The sequence below is a fragment of the Zeugodacus cucurbitae genome, chromosome 2 (genome assembly GCF_028554725.1).
Source record: "Zeugodacus cucurbitae isolate PBARC_wt_2022May chromosome 2, idZeuCucr1.2, whole genome shotgun sequence".
NCBI classification, from domain to species: Eukaryota; Metazoa; Arthropoda; class Insecta; order Diptera; family Tephritidae; genus Zeugodacus; species Zeugodacus cucurbitae.
In genome coordinates this window covers 11796548-11819321 of record NC_071667.1, presented here as the reverse complement: position 1 = coordinate 11819321, position 22774 = coordinate 11796548, and the positions used below count along the sequence as shown (strand labels likewise).

Genomic DNA, 22774 nt, shown 5'->3' with positions numbered 1-22774 from the left:
GTTGATAGGTTTCGCTTGATATTACCAATACCAGCTACCTTTGAGCGCTCATTTTCTTCAGATTGTGTCCCCAAAACCATTACTCCGATTGACTAAGGGCTATGTTCTAGAGATGTACAATCTAATGAGGCAATGAAAAATCGATTTTTTGAAGACGTGAAACTTCATTAATGATTTTGAGATATTCAGCTCTTAGAAACTGACATCAAAGATTAAATATTTTTTTAATCTCAGTAATGCATTGATATTCTAAAACTAGTAATAGATACAATTACACTAAAAGCAGGGTGCATCAATTCTAACCCAAATAAATAATAAAAAAATAAGCTTACTTGTATTATATTTATCATATTAATTTGACAGCCAATACCTGTCAATTCAATATTTCTAAAAATAATTATGTGGATTTAGCACGTCGAAATAATAAAGAATATCATGAATATATAATATAAAATAAATTATGTGCAAAAGTTAAATGCCAAATTAGTGCAATGTTTAAGTAATCAAATAAAAAAGCTTAGATTTTGTGGTATTAATGCAAATCATAATGGCGAGCAAGCTAATAACATATTTTGCATATTTGCAATATTTATTGCGCAATACAAATAATGCAAATGGATAATGCTAAGCTGCTGGTTATTATAATGCATATTTATAACAAAAGCAAAAACAAAACCAAAAAAATGTGCAATTTTGCATGAAAATGCTGGCATAATAATGGAGTTGCACAACAACAACAAGAACAAATTTGTGAATTTGCACTGCACGATATATATTTTTGTTGTTTGCATGTAGTGGTAAATTGTATTATTAATTAGATTAGCTGCTATTAATATTGAAGTCAAACACAATATTGGCAGCAGCGCTACTGTAACCGCACACACACACACACAGACATTGCTTTAGGATTTGCCAACATGAGTTGATGCGCTGCTATTAGCTTTTGCTGACCCGTTAGTCGCTTAGTTTATTGCTAACCGCATTGCCATGAGCAACTTGTGTCACTATTAACTTACAACAATAACAACAAAAAAGTATGTGTAGCATATACGCTTTTGGCAATGTTTTGTGTACATTTCCATGTAAACACCAATAAATAGCGAGTATCAGTGTAATTTTATGCGCTCAGATATATTTCGTAAATATTGCCAACACGAGTGTAAGGGACAATAACAAACACAAAGCATTGATAAAATAATATGATTTTGGTGACTCAAATTCATTAAAACATTTCATAGAAGAGTGGAGCAAAATCACCAAAGCAATTAAAGTGGTGAAAGACCAGAGTGGCGCTGAAATGTTATATGCACCATGTATTCGTGTGTGTGTGTGTGTGTGTGTGAGCATGTGTGCTTTTTGTCTGCTTCCAAATTTTTTCTGTAACTAATCCAATCAGGTGGTGGTGTAACATAAAATGCGGCGAGTCGCATAGCTACAGGATATCCTTTTGTTGCATCCGCAGCACGAAATTTAGGCCATGAAATAATGGCGAACTACACTGGTTTCGCCGCATTTACCTATGTGGGCTCTTATATGTATGTATATGTATCTATTGGTATAAGCCTTATTTTTATATAATCAACATATGTAAATATGTATGCATAAAGGGTTGCCAACAAGTTTACATTTTTTTTTAACAAAATATCGACTTCAACTGCCATTTATCAATGGATTTTACATAGCAACATTAAAGGAATCCAGGATAAAACTGTTTAAGAAATCTAAAACTATTTACTAAGAATAGCTTCTCAAAGTTCTTTGAAAAATATGTAATATTCGAAAAATCAAAAAACAGCTCAGCTGAAAGCTTAAAGCTTCTTATTCAAGTTTTTAACTTGCTTATATGTTATAGGAGAAAATATAATTATTAATAAAACTAATACACACATTTTCCAGATAAAGATTTCAGAGAAAAAAATTGTAATATTCGAAAAATCCAAAAAGATTAACTAAAAGTTTTCAGATTCTTAATAAAAATTTTTATCTTTAATACACATACATACATATATTATAGGAAAAAATGACTTATTAAAAAAATTAAAATATTTTTATTTTAAATCAAGATTTCGGAGAAAAAAACTTTAATATTCGAAAAATTGAAGTAAAGCTCAGCTAAAAGATTAAAGCTTCTTTATGAAAGGTTTTACCTTGATTAGTTTATATGTAGGAGAAAATATACTTATTAATAAGATAAATATATTTCGAAGAAAAAATTTTAATTTTCGAAAAATTTAAATAAAACAAGCTCAAAACTTAGAGCTATTAAGAATAGTTTTAACTTAATTTCATGTTATAGAATTCTATTTTTTCAAATCAAGATTTCAGAGAAAAAAACTTTAATATTCGAAAAATTGAAATAAAGCTCAGCTAAAAGCTTAAAGCTTCTTAATAAAAAGTTTTAACTTGATTATATGTTATAAGAGATATAATATACTTATTAAAAAGACTAATATATTTCAAAGAGAAAAATGTAATATTCGAAAAATTGAAATAAAGCTCAGCTAAAAGCTTAAAGCTTCTTAATAAAAAGTTTTAACTTAATTTCATGTTATAGAATTCTATTTTTTCAAATCAAGATTTCAGAGAAAAAAAATTTAATATTCGAAAAATTGAAGTAAAGCTCAGCTAAAGACATAAAACATCATAATAAACGGTTTGCTTGGTTAAATGTTATAGAAGAAAATGTATTTACTAATAAGGCTAATACATGTTTTTCAAACAAATCAAGAATTCAGAGAAGATCACCTCGACCGATAGGTCGAAATGAGAATTTCAGAGAACTCAAAATTAGTTGATTTCCTCCCCATTTAGAAAGCAGCTTTTCGGTGAAGAAGCAAGTGGTGCTTATAAATCCATAAACGGTCAGCGAATATGTCAATCTTCTGGAAATGTCAAGCTTTTGCATTTTCCTTTTTAGCTCTAACTCTAAAATACCTTGTTCTCAGAGTTGCCATGAAATAATAAATTAATTAATATTTATACAATTCAATAAATAATGTAAATAATGTAAATAATTAATGCATTTGATGAAATCAAATTTTAAATATCATTCAAATTTAATTTACATTACATTTAGCTGAGTTGGTAACTCTACATAATATTACAATTTTTGCACGTAGTACATATGTACGCAATTTAATTACAAATACACGCACGTATGTAGGTATACAGTTTCAAATTTTAAAATGACAACATGCAAAGCATATGATGGAAAAGTGAAAACCTGATTAGTGTTTTGGTTTCACTAGTTCCAAAAACTTTCTATTGTATTTGTTTGAGTGTGATGAGTAGTATTCATTATTAAAGGGAAATTACAATTATTTGCCAATGGAAAGTTTGGTAGCAACTTTTTGGAACTAAAAAAGTAAAGTTGGTAAAATTTAATTTTCAACTTAATTTTTGCGAAAATGTAATATGCACCTGGTGTTGGCATAGTATTATTATAGGAATTAATGTAATTTTAAATTAATATTGCATTAAGAGCAAAAATGTTTAGTAAATTGCAATTAAAATGTTTGAATTTGAAATTGAAATATTGTATGAATGCAAATATATTTTTTAATAAACAAAAATGTTGAGTGACCATGCGAAGAAGGCTATTTAATATTTATGTATATATATTATATATGTATTTATGCATGTCATTCAAGTTCAATGACAATATTTTGCCATTTTGTCACACATCCTTGAAAATTTAATATATAAAACAAAAAACCAACGAATATGTCTGTTCTTGCTAGATGTCAAAGCATATTTATACGCCTACTATTGTCTTGGCAGAAAATGACATCGTTTTTGAGTGCATATTTTCATAAAATTATCATGAAACGAATGTGCATTTAATAATATTCTCTCAAATAAATATAAAATATCGTATATGTGCTTGGTTTTGACGTTTCGTGACCTAAACAATTAATGAGTTTATTAACATGCCATAAATTAATTAATAAAATGCAACAAATAAATAATGCGTTAAATTAAATTTGTGATTTTTTTTCTGCACTGACATATTTTTCCTTTTCAATACAATATTTTATAAAAAAGCTTCAATTGACACAACAGATTTATTTTTTTAAACTTAAAACCGGATGTATTAACTTTTTTTTCTTAATTTTCTCATATTAAAAATATCTGCCAAAATGGTATTGCAATTCACTACATCAATATTAAAGAGGTAAACAATGGAGTGCTAGAACAATTAAGTCAAAGTTGTTTTGTTTACTGTTGGCTGTTTCATCAATATCAGATGATGTCTATAAAACATCAATGATTCCAGAATTTTTTAAAACGTTATTTGACTTAGAATATCTCATTATAAATATTCGGAATATTTAGTACACTCAACAAAAATTATTTAGTATAGTTTCTATAATGTCAAAAGTTACCTCGATCTGATTTTCTCTATATAGGACAAAACTATGAAAGATGATAGAAGTTGTTTTATAGTAATTTGTCCAGAAATTGAAAAGCTTCGTCATCACAAATAATGCCTTCAGAGAGTAAAAGCAAACAAGAAAAAAAAGTTTGTTAAGATCAGATGATATGTCGATATTAAAGGGATATTCAGTCATTTTTTAATAAAACAAGAACGGCTTGTGATATCAATGAAATTCTTTATTACTGTTTTTCGATTTCGATTTCTTTTGCATGAACCGAATTTTCGACGGTATTCAAGCATAAATCAACCGATACTGTTGCAATTTCACGTTCGATATTCGTACGAAGTTCATCAATCGTCGTCCCTACAGGAATTAGTCAACAGCGTCAAATCACAATTGACTGGTCCATTTCGTGAGATAACACGTTACCCAAACTAGGTTTCCAATAGATCGATTGTGGCTTGTGGCGCCGTCCTGTTGGAACCACATATTGTCCAAGTCCATATCATCCAATTTGGGCCAAACATATTCGGTTATCATTGAGCGGTAGCGTTCCCCATTCACAGTAACGTGCCGATCTTGATCATCACGGAAGGAGTATTGGTTGCTGGCTGACCAATAACACGTGCCGGTCTTGATTATCATGGAAGGAGTATTGATTGCTGGCTGACCAATAGCACATATTTTGCTTGTTGACGAAGCCATTCAGCCAGGAATGAGCCTCATAGCTACCTAGGTCGTAGCGCTCTTAAAGTTGGCCACTGACTTCGAATTCCAGTAGTAAATTTTAATAATTTTGATTCATTGTTAGATCGTATATCTTTCGACGATGAAATGGTAAACCTTATTGAAGAGATCGGTATACTTTTATAGCGTCCTTTTTGACAAAACAATGAATGAACTGAAGGGAAGTTGCTCTAGGGTAATTTTGTCCAAGAAATGGTAGCCGTCAATACAAATAGTATCTTCAGAGAGTAATATCTGGGAAGCTAAAAGAAAGTTGTTCCGGTTAGCATCAGAAAATACATCGATAGTGTTATCTACCGTGTTTGTCGTCGAAGAATTAGCAATAGATCACAACAGAAGTGCTAGAATATTTCTTCAACATATGTGATACTTAAAATATTTTCAAAATCCTTAACCTCAGACGAAGATACATTTAACAACAACAACTGTTTGATTATTAAGACTTTTCGCGCGATCTCGAGAGAAATCATTTAGGACTTAAACTCAATAGATGATATGTGGTATAATTACGAAATAATCTCAGTCGAAATAAGTTCCTATGTGTTTAAACAATATGTTTCTATTTTTTTTAGACAATAGAGCTTCAAAAAACATTCGAAACTAGCTAAGTTTTTATGAATATGCTTGACAAAGATAAACAATATAATCCATTAAGAACATTAACTAATGACGTGTTATTATTTCTTTGCAAACGAAACTAAAAACAAAACATTACCGAATCAGCAAAAAAATGTGTCACACAACAAAAATATTCCCGTAAAATATATCTACAAATATTCCACAAATAAATACCTCGAGCATGTATTTCTATTTGTATTAGCTGACAGTGTAATCAGTTTAATGCAAGCAGCTGTAGATTTCTGTCACATCCGGCGAAGCGCGGCAAATGGCGAGTGGGAGTCAAGCAAAGAAGACGTGTTCAATAGTATTTATATACTTGTATATAGAAGACTATATGTACTAATGCATATATAGCACACGATAGAGGCGTAAACGAGCGTGGGTCCAGCGTGAACATGCAAACCGCGCACATACATACTTACATACATATATATATACTACCAGCACACATTTTAACTAAATGAAAATCCAAAAATAACAACAAAAAAAGAAAGAAAATATAATTAAAGAAAAACAGCTGCCTGATCATTAATTTATTAATGTTTTATTCTTTTTTGTTTTTTTTTTTCTTGATTTGTATCTTATCTGGTTTTCTTCGATTTCTTATTATATTCTACTTCGTACAAAATCGTAATTTTGTTTAAATTATGCATGTATAAAAACGAGTGAATAGAAAATTCAGTGCGTGCAATGCAAAATTCAAAAAATACACAAAAAGATTTCAACTTGTTCGAAAACTCATCATCAAAAAGTGAGATTTTCGTTTTTTCTTACTCTTCTTATACTAAATATGCAAAAAAACATTACGCAAAAACTTTTGTTATCTTAAGTTCTCCCTTTCACTTAGACCACTAAATTCTCTCCTTTGCAGCGTACTACATGTACCTAAATCTTCGGGCTTCTCCTTTCGCTTTTCTCTTTTAATTAAGTTAAAATAAAGTTTTTGTCTGACTGCTGCAGTGGATGCGGCCAACTGTCATTGTTGTTGCAACTTTATCTAATCGCCGAAAAGTTTCTTGCCCAAGTCCATCATGCGGTGATTGCGACAGACACGCAATGCGTCGGCCTTCTTCAGCACCGCCACCACGGATGAGTTTACCTCGACCAATTGCGATAGGAAGTCCTCATAGGCGGACTTGACATTGGGTGGCAATGTGCCGATTTTGACCTTCTTCAATGTCTGCACGATGCCCTCAGCCCAACCGGATTCGATGGCGAACTCTGACAGCCAAGGTACCAAAGCCAAGACACCGCTTATAGTTTGCATACCAAGGAACCATAATTCTGAAATCTCCATCCAATGTTCTTTGTACGCAATGGATACGACCAGGGCGGTGGGATCGTTGGACTCATCGATATTGTAGGCATCCCAAAGGAAGCGTATGGTAGCCTGTATATAGCGACAGAAGGAGAAATCGTTTTGTTTGACGCGTTTCGATTGTTGCTTGAGCAGCAGTAAGCCGAGTACGGCCAGATGTCCGTGCATAACCAGATTATCGGGTATGTCTTTGAGTTCGGGCAGATTTTCCACCACAAACTTGAGTACGTTTGCGAAGAGCGGTGAGTCTTCGGCCAATTTTGGCTCCAGCACAGTCAAGTTCATCAAGATGTTGCACAGTGAGACGATTGCAGCGCGTGCATCCTTCATTTCCTCCAGCTGTTTGGGTGTTGGCACCGGATCGGGTTCGTTCATGCGTTTGAGACGCTCGGCGCGTGGTATTGGTGGACGCTTGTAATGCGCAATGGTAAAGTAGAATTCGATTTGTTCGAGCAATATTTCATCTTGTTTGGTGGTGAACAAAATTTTACGTGCATCATCTTCCAAAGCCAAATGACACAGCGCTGGCAGCATGACGCGCAGCACATCAACGGGTTGCTCACCCTCGCGCGAGCCAGTACGCCAAGCCTTAAGGTCGTGGAATGACTCGTTGCCTACCTTGAACATGAAGGGTAGTATTTTGTAGATGGCCGGACGCATGGCGGTCGTTTCTTGTGCCAGCCAAGCGGAGAGTATGCGTACAATGGCGCAGATGAAAGCTTTGTCGCGTGGATTGCCGTTATCTTTGATTTTGTCTTGTGAGACGCGTGTCAATACAGCTAATACCTGATTGAAGGCGCCCTTCAACGCTGTGTACGTGGTTTGCTTTTCTTTGGGCTCTAAGTCTATCTGGTCGTTAGCCATATGTTCGATGCACAGTTCAAGTATGACGAAACAGCAAGTAATGAGATCGGAGCGTTTGAATGTGGTCTCGAGCTTTTTCTCGTCCATTTGCATGCGTACTTCAATAGCAGCCAATTGGAGTATCGAAAGGAAGAGTGTCTTTTGATCATCCATAAATGCCCATTGAATGCCCAGCACCTGCAAGGTGGTCGCAATCAGATGTAAAGCGGGCTCGCGTTGTTTGGGACCAATTTTCGCTTTCAAAATATCGCCAATAGCCTTAAAAATGCTCTCGGGCCAAATTTCGCCCTCCAGCGAGTTAACGATCACATCACGACGACAAGTTTTCAGTATGGATGAGAGTATGTTGCACAGCTCGTATTTGCGTTCGCTATTCTCTGTCTCCATATCCAATGCTATACGCTGCACGAGCGCATGGAAAGGTTTCGGATCGTCAGACCAGGACGCTGTGCCGAATTTGTTGACCAACAAAACGATCAACTGCAAAGCCTCATCAGTTTGGAAACTTTGTGCAGAATAGATTTGCGACATCTTCGGTATGGCACCAATGCTAAGCAGCGCCTGTTGACCTGGTTCATAGGTGGCAATGCTTTTTAGGCAACTGTACGATTCGCTGACGACAATCAAATTGTCCTCGTAATCGTCATCGTCTGCAGTCTCGACGATCTCCAACAAGGTGGGTATGGCTTCGATCATATCCTTGTGCGTGGCCAACTCCTCTTCCTGGCAGAAACAGGTAAGTATTGAGAGCGCCACACTCTTGTAGACAAGTGGTGGACAATCATCGGGTAGATTTTTACCATTAAGCAGTTTCTTGAGAAAACCGAAACCGATCGCTTCGAATAGTAATTTTTTAGCAGCTGTTGTGCAGTCCTTACCCTTTACCAGCTTCGTTACCATGAAGAGTGCGGCAAACTTTTCCGTCTCACTTTTGGTGCCCTTCAACATGGCGGCACACTTCTTTATAGCTTCCGGTACGTCAGCCATTTTGTTTGCGCTAATAAACTAACTTCTTTTCGAGCACTACCAAATTTATTCCGAGTTCTTGCTGTCGTTTTATAGGCGTTGGTTGCTAGGCGTAACCCCTTCTATTCCGCATAAGCTTTAGCTTGCCGTTTAAGAAAATGTTATGTATATATAGGCGTTGCGTTCTATATATACATGCATATATTTATAGCGTCAATATTCACTTTTACACACTTTTTCCCGTTGCGAAATATCTCGATTTTTGATTTTGTACCGTTCGGGCCGACGCACTCTCACCGACTGATTCGTTCATAGCTGGCAACGACTGTAGTTCGCCTGCATTGCATGCGGCCAAAACGATCTTCGGCTCACCCGTTAGCGACGTGTTCCACCTCCATAAGACCAGTCGGCTGTTGCCGTCGTGTAAACATTTGTATCGGCTGATCGCAGCTGCTGCGCCGACACTTCCTTCCATGGCGGCTTTGACGTTCTTATTTACAGCTTGTTGTTGCATTTCGCCACTTGCTGCGCCTACTGTGTGTACTCGTATACCAACAAATTTTTATTTTTAACAAAATTCATTTCAACACCTCTATATACGAGTATATATAGATATATATGTATGTGTGTATGTATAACACCAGCTAGCGCAAGTGGAAAACAAAAATTAAATTTGAAATACGAATTCAAATGCATATTCTAAATAAATCGGGAAGAAATTGCCGCCGTGTGTGGAAACAAAGCTATGTCAGCATCGCCCGGCAAGCGCTGGGAGAGCATAACGGTATATCGGCCGGTATAAATGGCTTTGTGTCTCTGAAAAGCATCGGTTCTCTCTCCCCGCATGAGTCGATGTTTATAATTAGTATTGTATTTTGTTTGTTTCTTTTGCTTCTTCTTGTTGTTTTTCTATTTACATTTTGGAATTCTTTTAATTTTCTGCCTCCTATTTAACACAAAGTAAATATTTGAAGAAATGCATGGCTTTATATTTTTATATTTGTATGTATTATACATATGTACATTGTAACTTGTAAGTATGTACGTTTTGTAAGGATTTGTAATTGACACGCATGTAGTTTTTTTATAAAAAATCATTGCATTTGCGTGAACTTTTTCTAGTATCAATTTCACGTAAATAATTGCAGATTTCAATCTAAGGAAAATTTTTGTGAAATTTATTTCTGAAATGGGCTTTTAAGCTCATTCATTATTTTTCTATTGTTTTCAATTAACTCATATCTCACATATTAATATAGTATACGGTATAATGTCTACCGTATATGAGGTATATGGGGGCTAGTAGAAGTAATTACCCGATTTTACCCATGTTAGGCACATCTCCTTTGAATTTCTTTACAATATTTGAGAGATGTACCGATAGTTTATGTAAAAAAATTAGCTACAAGCACTGAAGTTCTCAAGTTCGGTAGCTGGGGCCTTTAAAAGTTTTAGTCCAATTTCGGCAATTTTTATACGGGCTATGCCACACCAGAATTTGGGTTCTGTTACAGCGAAACCACTCTTGGGCGGATACTCACGGTCGAGTGATTTTTGTCCGCCCAAAAAAGGTTGTCTGCCTAAAAGAGGGTAATTTGTTCTAACAATTTAACTTGGTGCATGAAAAAATGTCCGCTCAAAGGAGATGTTTACAAATTATTACATAAGAAAGGGTAGAAGGAAGCTGCACAGAGATTTTTTTTACAAAATGGAAAATGGCGTCGCCCACTTATGGGTCAAAAACCATATCTCAAGAACTACTCTACCGATTTCAATGAAATTCGGTATATAACACGTTCTTGACACCCTGATGACACTGGTGGAATATGGGCGAAATCGGTTCCCAACTACGCCTACTTCCCATATAACTCAATTTTGAATCTTTCTGATTCTTTCACTTTATAAGGTATATATAGCGAAATAAAACTTTACACAAATACTGTATATGAGCAGTGACATCACTTGTGGAAAAATTGTCAAAATCGGACCATGACTTTTCAAGGCCCCTGATATCGAACATGAAGAACTCGGTGCCTAAGGGTAATTTTTCTCCGAAAATATAGGTAAATCTCTAAATAAATTGCGAGAGTATAAAATGTTCGGTTGCACCCGAACTTAGCCTTTCCTTACTTGTTAATTTTGTATTATGTCTTGGTCTAAAAGTTCGATTTATGGAAGAAAATTTGTATCTAATTGGGGTTCTACTGCCAATTCAAGAGTTCGAGTTATGAAGAACTTCGAGTTATAGAGGTTCAAGTTATGGAAGGAAATTTGTATGAAATTGGATTTCTAAACGCTATTGCCAATTTAAAAGTTCGACTTATAGAAATTTTCGAGTTATGGAAGTTCCACTGCATATTTGTATATTGTAAAGTATACAAATCAGATGGACTTCAAAATTGTGGTATAAAGAGAGTAGGCGTGGTTGTAAACCGATTTTGCCTATTTTCAGCCTATACCATTGGCTTACCAAAAAAAAAAAAATGTTTAGAATCCAAAACTCAAAAGTCCATTTTTTATACTAATTCGACCACATCGCTGAAACAAAATTGTGTGCTTCTGACTTTTTTCATTAAAGTACATTAAGTAGTTTTCAATATGGCCTTTGTATGGGGGTTATTTTATTTTCCCATTTCCATAGTGTATGCTGAGATGATAAGGAAAATGTCTCGACGAAATTTGATTGATATAAATATGTTGCTATTGAAGCTTCCAAAACCTATTGAGGGGCGGGGGTCACGTACAATTTCCCAAAACAAATTTCATCCGAATATGCCCCTTCGTACTGTGATTTCTCAAAGATTAATATTGAGTACTAAAAATTGTTTTTGTAAAAATAAAATTCAAGTATTTTCTAACTATTGAACACTTTAGCTATTCATAATTTGCTGGGGGCTTCTAAATCAACTTTCTTGCTGGGTGCATGCTCATGTACTACATTGTCTTCAACTGATATATATGTATATAAGTGCATACATTTGTATTTGAGGTTATTTTTAAATTGTGATGCTGTATTGCTTGAAGTCATTTGCCTCGCTGCAATAGAATATTTTGGAGCAAATACCACGCTAACTGAACACTTGCATAGCAGCCACAATATGTGATAAACGTGAGCAATATTATTCTTTAATACAGACCTATTTTTTAACATGTAAACAAAAGTTTTTTAGTTATGTATAACAAAATTTACTATTTATAGTGCTTTATGTATGAACTTAGTGTAAAAAAATGTATATACTTCAATGAGTTTAGTACGAGAGCAGTTTCATTTTCTTTGACAGAGAAATAATTAGGAATCGTTCACGGTTTGCTCTATATAGCTTTTTAATGACGTTTAAATAACAAAATCAACTTTACTTTCGTTACTAGACAATGTGCAAGATATTATTGATGCCAGTGAATGTTGCTCATCGGGGATCACTTGCCCGTGCTTCTGTTACGTTAACACGATAATGTGATCGACAGATAGTTTTGATAACTTTCGGCTTTATTCTTCAAAATTGTTTCAGGTATCTCTTTTTGTTAGGAATATCTATCAAAAAGGTCCGATTTCCGACCGATCTGCGGTCTAATAAGACTTGATAATGCTGGTATCATGTGAGAGACTGTATACTTTGTACAAACATAAGTTCTTTGTCAATGATTCCAAAGATTCGTTAGATCTAAGTAAGGTTAGATGAACGTGTGGTCCGAACAAACATTTTATAAAGGGTGATCGAAGTAGAGATACTTTTTTTAATAGTTTTGACAGATCATGCGTGAGTAGGGATGCAAACATCGTAAAATGAAACATCGATGGTTCGATGTATCGATGTTTCTTCAAAACCCATCGAAATCAAAAACATCGGCCATTAAAACATCGAAGCATCGATGTATTTTTGAACTTTTTTAACTTATTTTAAATTTAGTGTGAAAAGCTAAGGGATACAGAAGCAGAAGCATAAATAATTGAAAGTAGTACGCCTTAAGTTGATACATTTTATTTCACTTAGCATTATATGTTTAAGTTTGTTAAAGTTTTTTCTCAATAAATAACAGAATTTCAAAACTACGATATGGAAAATTTTTTCACTGTCATTTCTTTTCGATTTTACATCTGCGTGATAGTTGCCCTGGGTTTAGAAAACACTCGTTTACTCGGCACAGAAGAGGCTACAATGTGTAAATATTAATAAGCCTATTTATACAACTCCGGAAACACAGTATTCATGTCAACCCAAACTCTATTGGCTTCTGATTGGTAAGGGTAACAGCCGAGATACACTTTCTCCTCAACCTTCCGTCCCTGTAATTGTAGATAAATTTGACAGCATACATTTCACCTTTTTGTGGACCAAATGTTTATTCTGGTTCCAAACATCAAACGAGTATTCTGTTTCACACTCATCCGAAGATTCCGTTGTATCAGCGTGATTAGCCTTTAGCCCCATCATCTTTAAAATTAAGTAATTTGAATCTCTGATCAAACGCAGTAGCCTACGCCAGAATTATGTAAATTGTATAAATAAATCATAAAAGTAACCGCAGGTCCAAGCGCACATTCCCTTAACGAATTCTCCGTATTTTACAAAAGTCTAATTCCAATGTAATAAAGCGTATCCAAATAGAGGGTATCGGGTTAATACGCGAAAAAGTGTGAAGGTGTGAAGTAAAATTTTTATATACAACATCGACATAAAACATCGTTGAAAGTGACATCGATGCATCGATGTTTTTAGATTCGAGACATCGATGGCTAACATCGATGCTTATTGACGAAAACATCGATGTTTCAAAAACATCGATACATCGTTTACATCCCTATGCGTGAGTCGTGTCAAGCTGTCATATTATTTTTGTTCGGCATTGTTTACAAATTGCTCAAATTTATTATGAAAATTCACGTTCTGTAAAGAATGTGTTTCGCGCGTTTCGCTCAACTTATGATCAACCATTTCTGGCTTAATGGGTATATCAACAAGAAAAAATGTCGCATTTGGGACGACGAGCAATTTGAAGAGATTCAAGAGCTGCCATTTCATACAGAAAAAGCAAAGGTCTGGTTTGGGAGCCGGTGGAATCATCGGTCCAAATTTCTTTAAAACTGATGCCGATCGTTATCGCGCCCCAACAGTAGTTCTGCGGGTTTCCCCCAGAACAGCCGGTTCTGCGATACCGGATCCGACCAAGCGCTGTTATTTCGGCGATCCAGACCTGTTCGGATATGTAAGTTTTACATTAACCGTTATCGCTCCATGATAACCGACTATTTGATTCCTGAAATTGAAGTTCATGATCTCGGCGACATTTAGTTTCAACAAGACGGCGCCACTTTCCACAGTTCGCATCAATTAATGAATTTATTAAGAGAACACTTCGGTGAGCAGATAATTTCACGTTTTGGGCCGGCCGATTGGACACCAAGATCGTGTATTATCACACCGTTAGACTTTTTCCTGTGGGCTATAGTTTATGCGGCCAATCCCGCCATTCGCTTGTTACCAGTCGAAATGCTCGAACGAGTCATCGAAAATTGGACTCAACGGATGGACCAACTGAAACGTAGCCGAGGCTAACATTTGAAAGAGGTAGTCTTTAAAAAAATAAATGTCAAGAAATGTTCTTTCGCATGATAATTAACATTCCCCATTATATTTGAAGTTTCTTGGTTTCTGCTTTAAAAAGGTAAGGAACCTCGGAATGGATCCACCTTCAAATCAATTTTTTTCTAATTGTATACATTTTTGAATGTTTATCTCAAAGTTTCCAAATTATATGGCACTGTTGCAGCACAACGCAATAAATTCCAGCATTCAAGTATTTCATAGCTCTCAATAACTCATTTGAAGCTTAGATCGCCTATAAAACACTTTTCTTCTTCTTCTTCTCTCTCTACTGATGATTCAAGCGATTGTGAGTGAAATGTTTTGGAAACAATTTATTGTACAAACATGAATTAAAGCAACACGAGTTCGCACAGGCTAGTGTGTGCGCTCATCAAGGCAACTTTGTAAATAATGCTGATGTAATACATCATAAATCATTAATGTTTTTAAAGTTTTTTACTATTGCGTGCTGAAATAAGTTAAATGCCAAAACTTTGCGAAACTTTTTTATTATTGCACAATAAAACTATGAATGCTTACTTCGTTTGGGCGTCATTTTGAAGAAGGTGCAGCAAAGCAGAATCTGTTTTATGGCCACTTTTGTGTGTGGGTATGTGCTACCAAAAAATGGGATTAGGAAAATTTAATGTTTCGTAAATGACATGTAAAACAATCAAATTTCGCTGCTGCGTATGTGTTGCGTCGTCCGCACTCTCACTCTCCCACTCTCTTCCACGCATACACAGTCACACATGCGATGAGCATGCGGCGAACCGTGATTACGTCGACTTCAATTTACAATGTAGCCGAAGAAGAAGAAAATGCATATTTTTCAAAAAATTATAAACCCATAAATAACTTTACTCATGCCACGATAAAAGACGGGACGAGCAGGTTATATTTGCGATATATGTACATGTGTGCGATTGGCTGTTAGTAAGCGGGAATGTATGCTGTATGCGCCTGATTGTAGGCAATAAAACCCTTTCAGCGCACAAAAGTATGCCGAAATGTCTTTATAGATAGGATATGGAGTATCCAATTTTTTTCCGCTCGGTATTTTGGGTGAACGCAAGCAATGCGCGAAAGTAAGACTTGTTAGTGGCGGGTCTGGGGAGGTCTTGCTTGCTAAAGGCAAAACGTATTTTACAATTGTCCATGCAGTGGAGAGGGCGAAGACGCTGTGTGTATGTACTTCTTCGGTCGCCGCATACGGATACCATAATCAAATCGCTGACAGCTCATACAAGCGAAATGGCACTTTTATTACGCAATCGCCCATTGTGTGCATTTTGTCGTACAAATAAGCGCGTCGAACGTAACACTGTCCGATGAGTGTGGTGTCGTTGTGACGCATAGAAATTGAGTCATTCACGAAAGCAACGAAAGAAAGCAAGATGTGGCAAGCAATACGTGTATAAAAGCAGGGAATATACATAGAACACAACACTATCGGCATACAAAAATCGAATTATGTCATTGCTGGAAAAGGGTGAGGCGTACACAGCCACACACAACATGCATATTCACCTCGTGTGTGTGGACGTGCGGGTGTGTGTTGCACGCTTTTACGACTATTTCGGTGTGGCACAGCGCTCAAAAATTTAAAAAATGCTCCATATGTGAGTTGTTGGGCAACAATAACAACGTAAAGTCATACCGTTGATACGTTTATAACTGTATATGGGTTTGTGTTTGGGAATGTATTGAAATCAGCAGCAAATATGACAGCAGGAAACGTTAATAAATGTTGCCATTTTATTGCAGCGGCCTTTTAGGCGTAGCAGCGCAGAGACGTCGTCAGTTTTCAGATTCGCTTTTTAGCAGCAGCGTTTATTTAAAATGTCTGTAAGGGTATTGAGATTTATGGCGGTTATTCGTAGTAGCAGCAGCTGTTGCTAGTCATTTGTTGTATTGTTGTAACAACAAGTGATCCGCTGGCAATACACATGTATGCAGCTGTATAGCGTAGGCATACATTTAGGCGCACATTAAGGGTGTAAATGTGTGAAACAATTTCGTAGAAATAAAAAGGGCTATTACGTATGTAAAAATGTGTTTCTTTTGTTAGTTTCCGGAATTTCAATTGGCTCTCGAAAGGAGTTTTATTTGCTCTGGCCATTAGGAGTGGGTTAATCTAATAAAAATGCATATACAAATATTTTTAGTATTTTCAGTGTTATGTTCCATATATTTCTGTTGATTGGGATAATACAGGGTTGTGGTTAGTGAATCTCAAGAATCTCGTTTTATGCTTTTAGAAATAAACTTTCTTTATGCTATCACATATATATTTATTTTTTTAATAAGTTGCCATCCTTCGAGACAAAGTACGAGAATAATTCCTATTTTTCAATGTAGTGAAAGTCGTCTCTTCCGTTGCTACCTCCAGTTACTGCCTCATAAAATACTTTCAAAGCTAGTGCTCATGATTGCTAGGTGAGGAATTAGGCACCCCTAATATTCACTATTTATTAAGAGGAGTAAGCCATGAGATTTTTGTGTTTGTCTAGTCGAGAGTTCACATCTTCTCAACTGCTAATTTAATGCAAAATAGCAATATATAGTAAGAGTTTTCTTTAGTTGAATGTCAAGGTGAGTATAATTAATTTACGATTGCCAACCGTGCCGTAGAGCTAAACGTTTTGCGAAATCTATACACAACTAACGCAGAAAATTCAAAAAGAACTGGCGAATGACACGCGTGATGTTTTGCTCCAAAGCCTGAATCGAAACGGTATTGTCAGCATAGACTTTAGACTTTAGATAACCCCCCAGGAAAAAATCTAACGGTATGATATCGTAGGATCTTGGTGGCCAATCGACCGGTCCAAAACGTGAAATTTTCTGCTCACCGAAATGTTCTCTCAATAAATCCATTGATTGTTGCGATGTTGTTTGGGAAGTCCCGCCGTCTTGGTGAAACCAAATGTCGGCGACATCACAGGCTTCAATTTCAGGTATCAAATAGTCGGTTATCATGGCGCGATAACAGTTAATCTAAAACTTACCTATCCCAACAGATCTGGATCGCCGAAATTCTTCTCACCATCAGTTTGAAGAAATATGAACCGATGACTCCACCGGTCCACAAACCACACCGTTGCTTTTTCTTGATGAATTGGTAGCTTTCGAATCTCTTCAGGTAGCTCTTCGTTCCAAATGCAGCAGTTTTTCTTGTTTACATATTCTTTGAGCCAGAAATGGGCCTCATCGCTGAACAGAATTTGGTTCGAAAACGTCGGCTGTTCTTGAGCCCATAGAGAGAAATGGGATGGAAGTTAATCATTCTGCTGTTCTTTCAATACTAACAGACGCGGCAGTACGAAGGGTGATGCGCTTCTTGGCTACAACAAGACAATTTCAAATGTAGGAATCTGGTGCTAGAGGAAGTCGTGGCTTGTGTGCCGGCAGACGATTTAGATCAGTTCCACTGTGTTCTATAGCTACCAAAAATTTTGCTTACGTTAAAAAGTAAGAAAACCCGATTTCAACTTTCTTTTGGATTACTACCTTCAATTGTTCCATTTAGATTACAGTTTCGTTAATCTGAAACCACTTGAATATGTACGAACTTGGTCGAGTTTTTTTCTCGCAAGCTTCTCACAAAAATTCGACGAGCATTGGAAGCCGTAAAGCTTTCAGATCCTCCATGTTTCATTTATAATTCCAAGATCTCCGGAATAATAGTCATAATACGAATACCGTAATATTATTATTATTATTTTTAGTAAATTCATAACCTTTAAATATACACAGTACAAGGTCTCGTCCCACGCTTCCTCTAACCCGTTAAACGCTTTTAAAAAATTGCTGCACCACACCGTCAAAGTTCATCATTGACTTGAAATTCTTTCGTCGGTTCTGCATACAATCCATCATTTGGCAAGCGTGCGAGTGAAAAGTGAAACTAAAGTCGCGAACTTGTGCGCGCGACTCCGCACAAAATACCCAGACTCACACGCATATCTTGCAGCGAGATGAAAAGTTTAGCGTGTTCCTATGAAATCAGATATTTTTAAAAGTCTTAAATGTGCGAGTAGTATGTATGCAAGGGTGTGTGTGTGTTTGAAAACTCACGTTGGTTTCATATCACACACACCAATCTTGGTGCCGCCCACAGTAAAGGCATTTTGGTTAAGTGGGTCACGGCGAAGTTGGTTTAATTGAAGAATTTGCTAAAGGCATTTTCCATTTCTTAATTAAATTAATTTGTGTATAAAGAAAAATGCAACATAAAGTGCACTCACACGCACACGTTTACTTTGTTATATTAGGTTCGAATGCGAATGCTTGTGGTGGGTGCTCGGCTCGGTGAAAAAATATGAATATGCAGAGCTTTTAATAGAGACTTTTTTATGCTGGTTCATTCATAATATATGTTTAAAAAATTTCTTCCGAGTGCAACATGTAGAACATAGGTGGAATTGTGGAAAATGAATAGGTGGAAGTGTGGAACTCACTTGTGGATGTAGATCTCTAGGAACTTAAAGCTACAAAAGTGAACGATACTGCCAATATTACTGTCTAAAATGATGTTTCACAGCTTGGAAAAGAGGTTATGCGAACTTTTTTTACTTCTGAAATAGTATTCAATTGCAATAATTAAGAACGAAAACTTCTTTTGAGTCAGAAGCTTTTTGTTATATTTAATTTAAGCGAAAGTTTTCTAAGTCTATGAAAGTTCCATTGTTAGATAACTTTAAAGATTGTTTTAAGCTGAGAAAGAACGAAAGCTGCTTTGGTATGAGAAGCTTTTCATTTTAAGCAAAAGCTTCATAAGTCGATGAAAGCTCCATTGTTAGATAACTTTAAAGATTGTCGTAAACTGTAGAAGTTTTGTTTGGTAACTTGAGAACCTTAGGCCTTGAGAAGTTTTTAATAAAGTCGTATAGCAGTCATTGTCATTCCCATGATAAATAGGACGCCATAACTTTATAGCCAGTCGATAATTATTTTGTAGTCAAATTCTCACAAGTATAAAACATAATTAAAAATTATAAATTTATTTAGTCACCACTTTACCACTTCCATTTATAAATTCCTTAAGTAAAGTCTGAAAGAACAATGTTGAGCATAAGTCAAATATGGGGCAAATGTAGTGGCAACAGTGTTGCACTTGTACGCAAGGGCAATAAGTGCAATGCCGGTCACATGACCCGAAACGAGCATGCAACTATGCAACTCTTAGTAACCAGCTCAACTACATGCATTACGAGTGAGGGATTAAGCAGTGCAACAGTCCTGAATGGCAGCCACATGCGGAATTGCGGATAGTCCCAGAATGCCGTTTGCATGTGTTTGTGTGATGTGCGGGCGTGTGGCTGCTCCTTCGTCGGAAACGCTTGTTGCAATGCGCCAGAAATTTCAGAATGCAGCTAACAGCAGTAAAAACATAAATGCTTTGTTGGCTAAGGAAATATGATGGTAATGAAAAGGTTTTAAAATTTTAGCCATAAACTTTTGGTGCTGTGCTACTGGGGAAAATATTAAAATCCATGAGACGAATTTTATAACCACACACAGTTGGTTACTGTGCCATTTCATAAGAGATTTCATTATTTTTGATTTGGTTCGGAGCTTGGCGTTGGTTGTTTGTCGTTGAAGTGGGAACGAGCAGAAGAAAGGAGAATTTAAGAGTCTTTTGGTTACAAATTCTAAATAATTAACTCATAAAACCGCATTAAGTTCCTTTTCTGGTGGTCTAACCAACACAGAGAGGACTATATGATAATGCAGCCCTAGTTAAATGTTTCCAGGGCTGGAATGTTCTTAAGACAGTAGTCTGCTTCAGAAGCTGAAAAAATGCGTTTTTTTAGCAATTTTTTTTGAAAGGGAAGGAAATGATTGCGGTAAACGAAATTTTAAGACGATAGTGTACTATATTTAAGGCTTAAAAAACAATATTTATTATTAAAAAATATTGAAATTTTTTCAAAGTTAGAAGTATTTTTCAGGAGCGCCTAGAGTTTGCACTTGTAAATCGGTGCCGGTGATGGTGGTCGTGCGATGCATCTGAAACAGTCGAACCAATTTATTTGTACTCTCGCAACAAAAGTTGCTAAAGAGAGTATTATAGTTTTGTCCACATAACGGTTGTTTGTAAGTCCTAAAACTAAACGAGTTAGAAATGGTGTATATATAACAAAGTGATCAGGGTGACGAGTAAAGTTCAAATCCGGATGTCTGTCTGTCCGTACGTGCAAGCTGTAACTTGAGTAAACATTGAGATATCTTAATGAAACTTGGCACCATAAGAAGGTTAAGTTCGAAAATGGGCGTAATCGGACCACTGCCACACCCACAAAATGGCGAAAACCGAAAACACTTAAAGTGCCATAACTAAGCTATAAATAAAGCTATTGAAATAAAATTTGGTATGGAGGATCGCACTAGGAAGGGGCATATGTGGATGTAATTTTTTTGAGGAAGTGGGCGTGGCCCCGCCCCTACTTAGTTTTTTGTACATACCTCGCAAACTACTAAAGCTATATCAAGGAAACTTTCTGGAGTCATTTACTTTAGGTACTACCTTATACAGTTCAAAAATGGAGAAAATCGGATTATAACCACGCCTACCTCCCATACCGAGGTTAGGTTGAAAATGACTAAAAGTGCGTTAACTCACTAACGAGAAACGTCAGCAACACCAAATTTTACATAAGAAATGGCAGAAGGAAGCTGCACTGAGATTTTTTTTACAAAATGGAAAATGGGCGTGGCGTCGCCCACTTATGGGTCAAAAACCATATCTCAAGAACTACTCGACAGATTTCTATGAAATTCCGTATATAATATTTCCTTGAAACCCTGATGACACTGGTGGAATATGGGCGAAATTGGTTCACAACTACGCCTACTTCCCATATAACTCAATTTTGAATTTCATCTGATTCCTTCACTTTATAAGATATACATAAGGAACCAATGAGGATAGCGAAATAAAACCTTACCCAAATACTGTATTTGAACTGTGGCGCCACTTGTGGAAAAATTGTCAAAATCGGACCATGACTTTTCAAGGCCCCTGATATCAAACATGAAGAACTCAGTGCCTAAGGGTAATTTTTCACCGAAAATATAGGTAAATCTCTAAATAAATTGCGAGAGTATAAAATGTGCGTTGCACCCGAACTTAGCCTTTCCTTACTTGTTTTTATTTTTATTTTTTATAAGCTTCTTTTCTTTATGAACTACAAAAATACCGAAGAAGTTATAAAATTCCAAATTTTTTCGAAGTTTGAAAAAAAAATTCACTTTTTTAAGAAAAAAAAATTGACTTTAAGTTGCAAAACAAGTAGTTTAAATAATACTTTTGTTCAACTTTTTTAGTTCAAATAGAAGATAATTTAATACTGAAGATCTCTTTGGTTTTTTTCGATCGGACATATATTCTTTTGGCTATCGCCGGCACCGTTTTCTAACACTTGTGAAAATGAAAACGCGCTTTAAAGTTTTCAGTATCCATTCGCATCTGCTCGACGCTCGGCCACTAAAACTGCTCTAGCTTCGAAAATATGTCGAATTGGCCTCTGGAATTTTAAAGACATATTCTTGAATAGTTTTGGAAGAGATTTAAATCAAAACAAAAAAATCGATTTTTTGAAGCCTGTAAAGCAGACTACTGCCTTATCTATTGACAGAATATGGCATAGCTCATCCATAGAGTATTTCAGATATAGAAAAAATGTGTTTTAATATTCCATAAGGCGTACGCGGTTAGTACAGTAACTTCGGGTATAAATATGAAATCATCGAATATTAACTTGCTTTGAAAAATTTTTCGCTCTTTTCTCAAATTCAGATTTTCTAGGCTTTAACAAAAATATATAAGAACTTTTAACAAACATGAACGCTATATGGTTGAGACTAACCTGAGAGGAGTAAATTGCTGTATCACTAAGCTCACGCCGATGAACTTGTAATATTGCAGATTTTACGTTTGCTAGCTTATTTATATCTTTGAGCTACTTTGAAGGGATCATATATTTTTAAAAATGAACCGCATAACTTGCCTCGACCTTTTCTGTTCCGCACTTTTAGAAGCCTTCGTCGATTTGAGTGTTCGATCTTTGTCTTTCAATTGTGATTTCTATTCTCAAAAGGCTGTTTCAGAACTAGAAATGTGTCGCTGAGTCTCTAGGAAGTCTATCTAATTGTTCAGATTACGTCAACAAATCTAGATTCTTATTAAAATCAATTTCCGGATTTGTCATTATTTCTGTAAGTCGGTCTGTAAGTCTATTGTCGTGATTTCATTGCTCTTAGTCCCTAAAATATTTTTTGTGGTACGA

General features: G+C 35.8%; 1 protein-coding gene across 1 annotated transcript; it reads right to left on the bottom strand.

Annotated features, from left to right (window-relative positions):
- Nucleotides 1-6245: 6245 nt before the first annotated feature.
- On the bottom strand, nt 6246-9267 carry LOC105212310 (neurochondrin homolog). Its single transcript, XM_011184203.3, has one exon. The coding sequence runs from the start codon at nt 8914-8916 to the stop codon at nt 6745-6747; it is 2172 nt and encodes a 723-aa protein (XP_011182505.1). The 5' UTR covers nt 8917-9267; the 3' UTR covers nt 6246-6744.
- Nucleotides 9268-22774: the final 13507 nt, after the last annotated feature.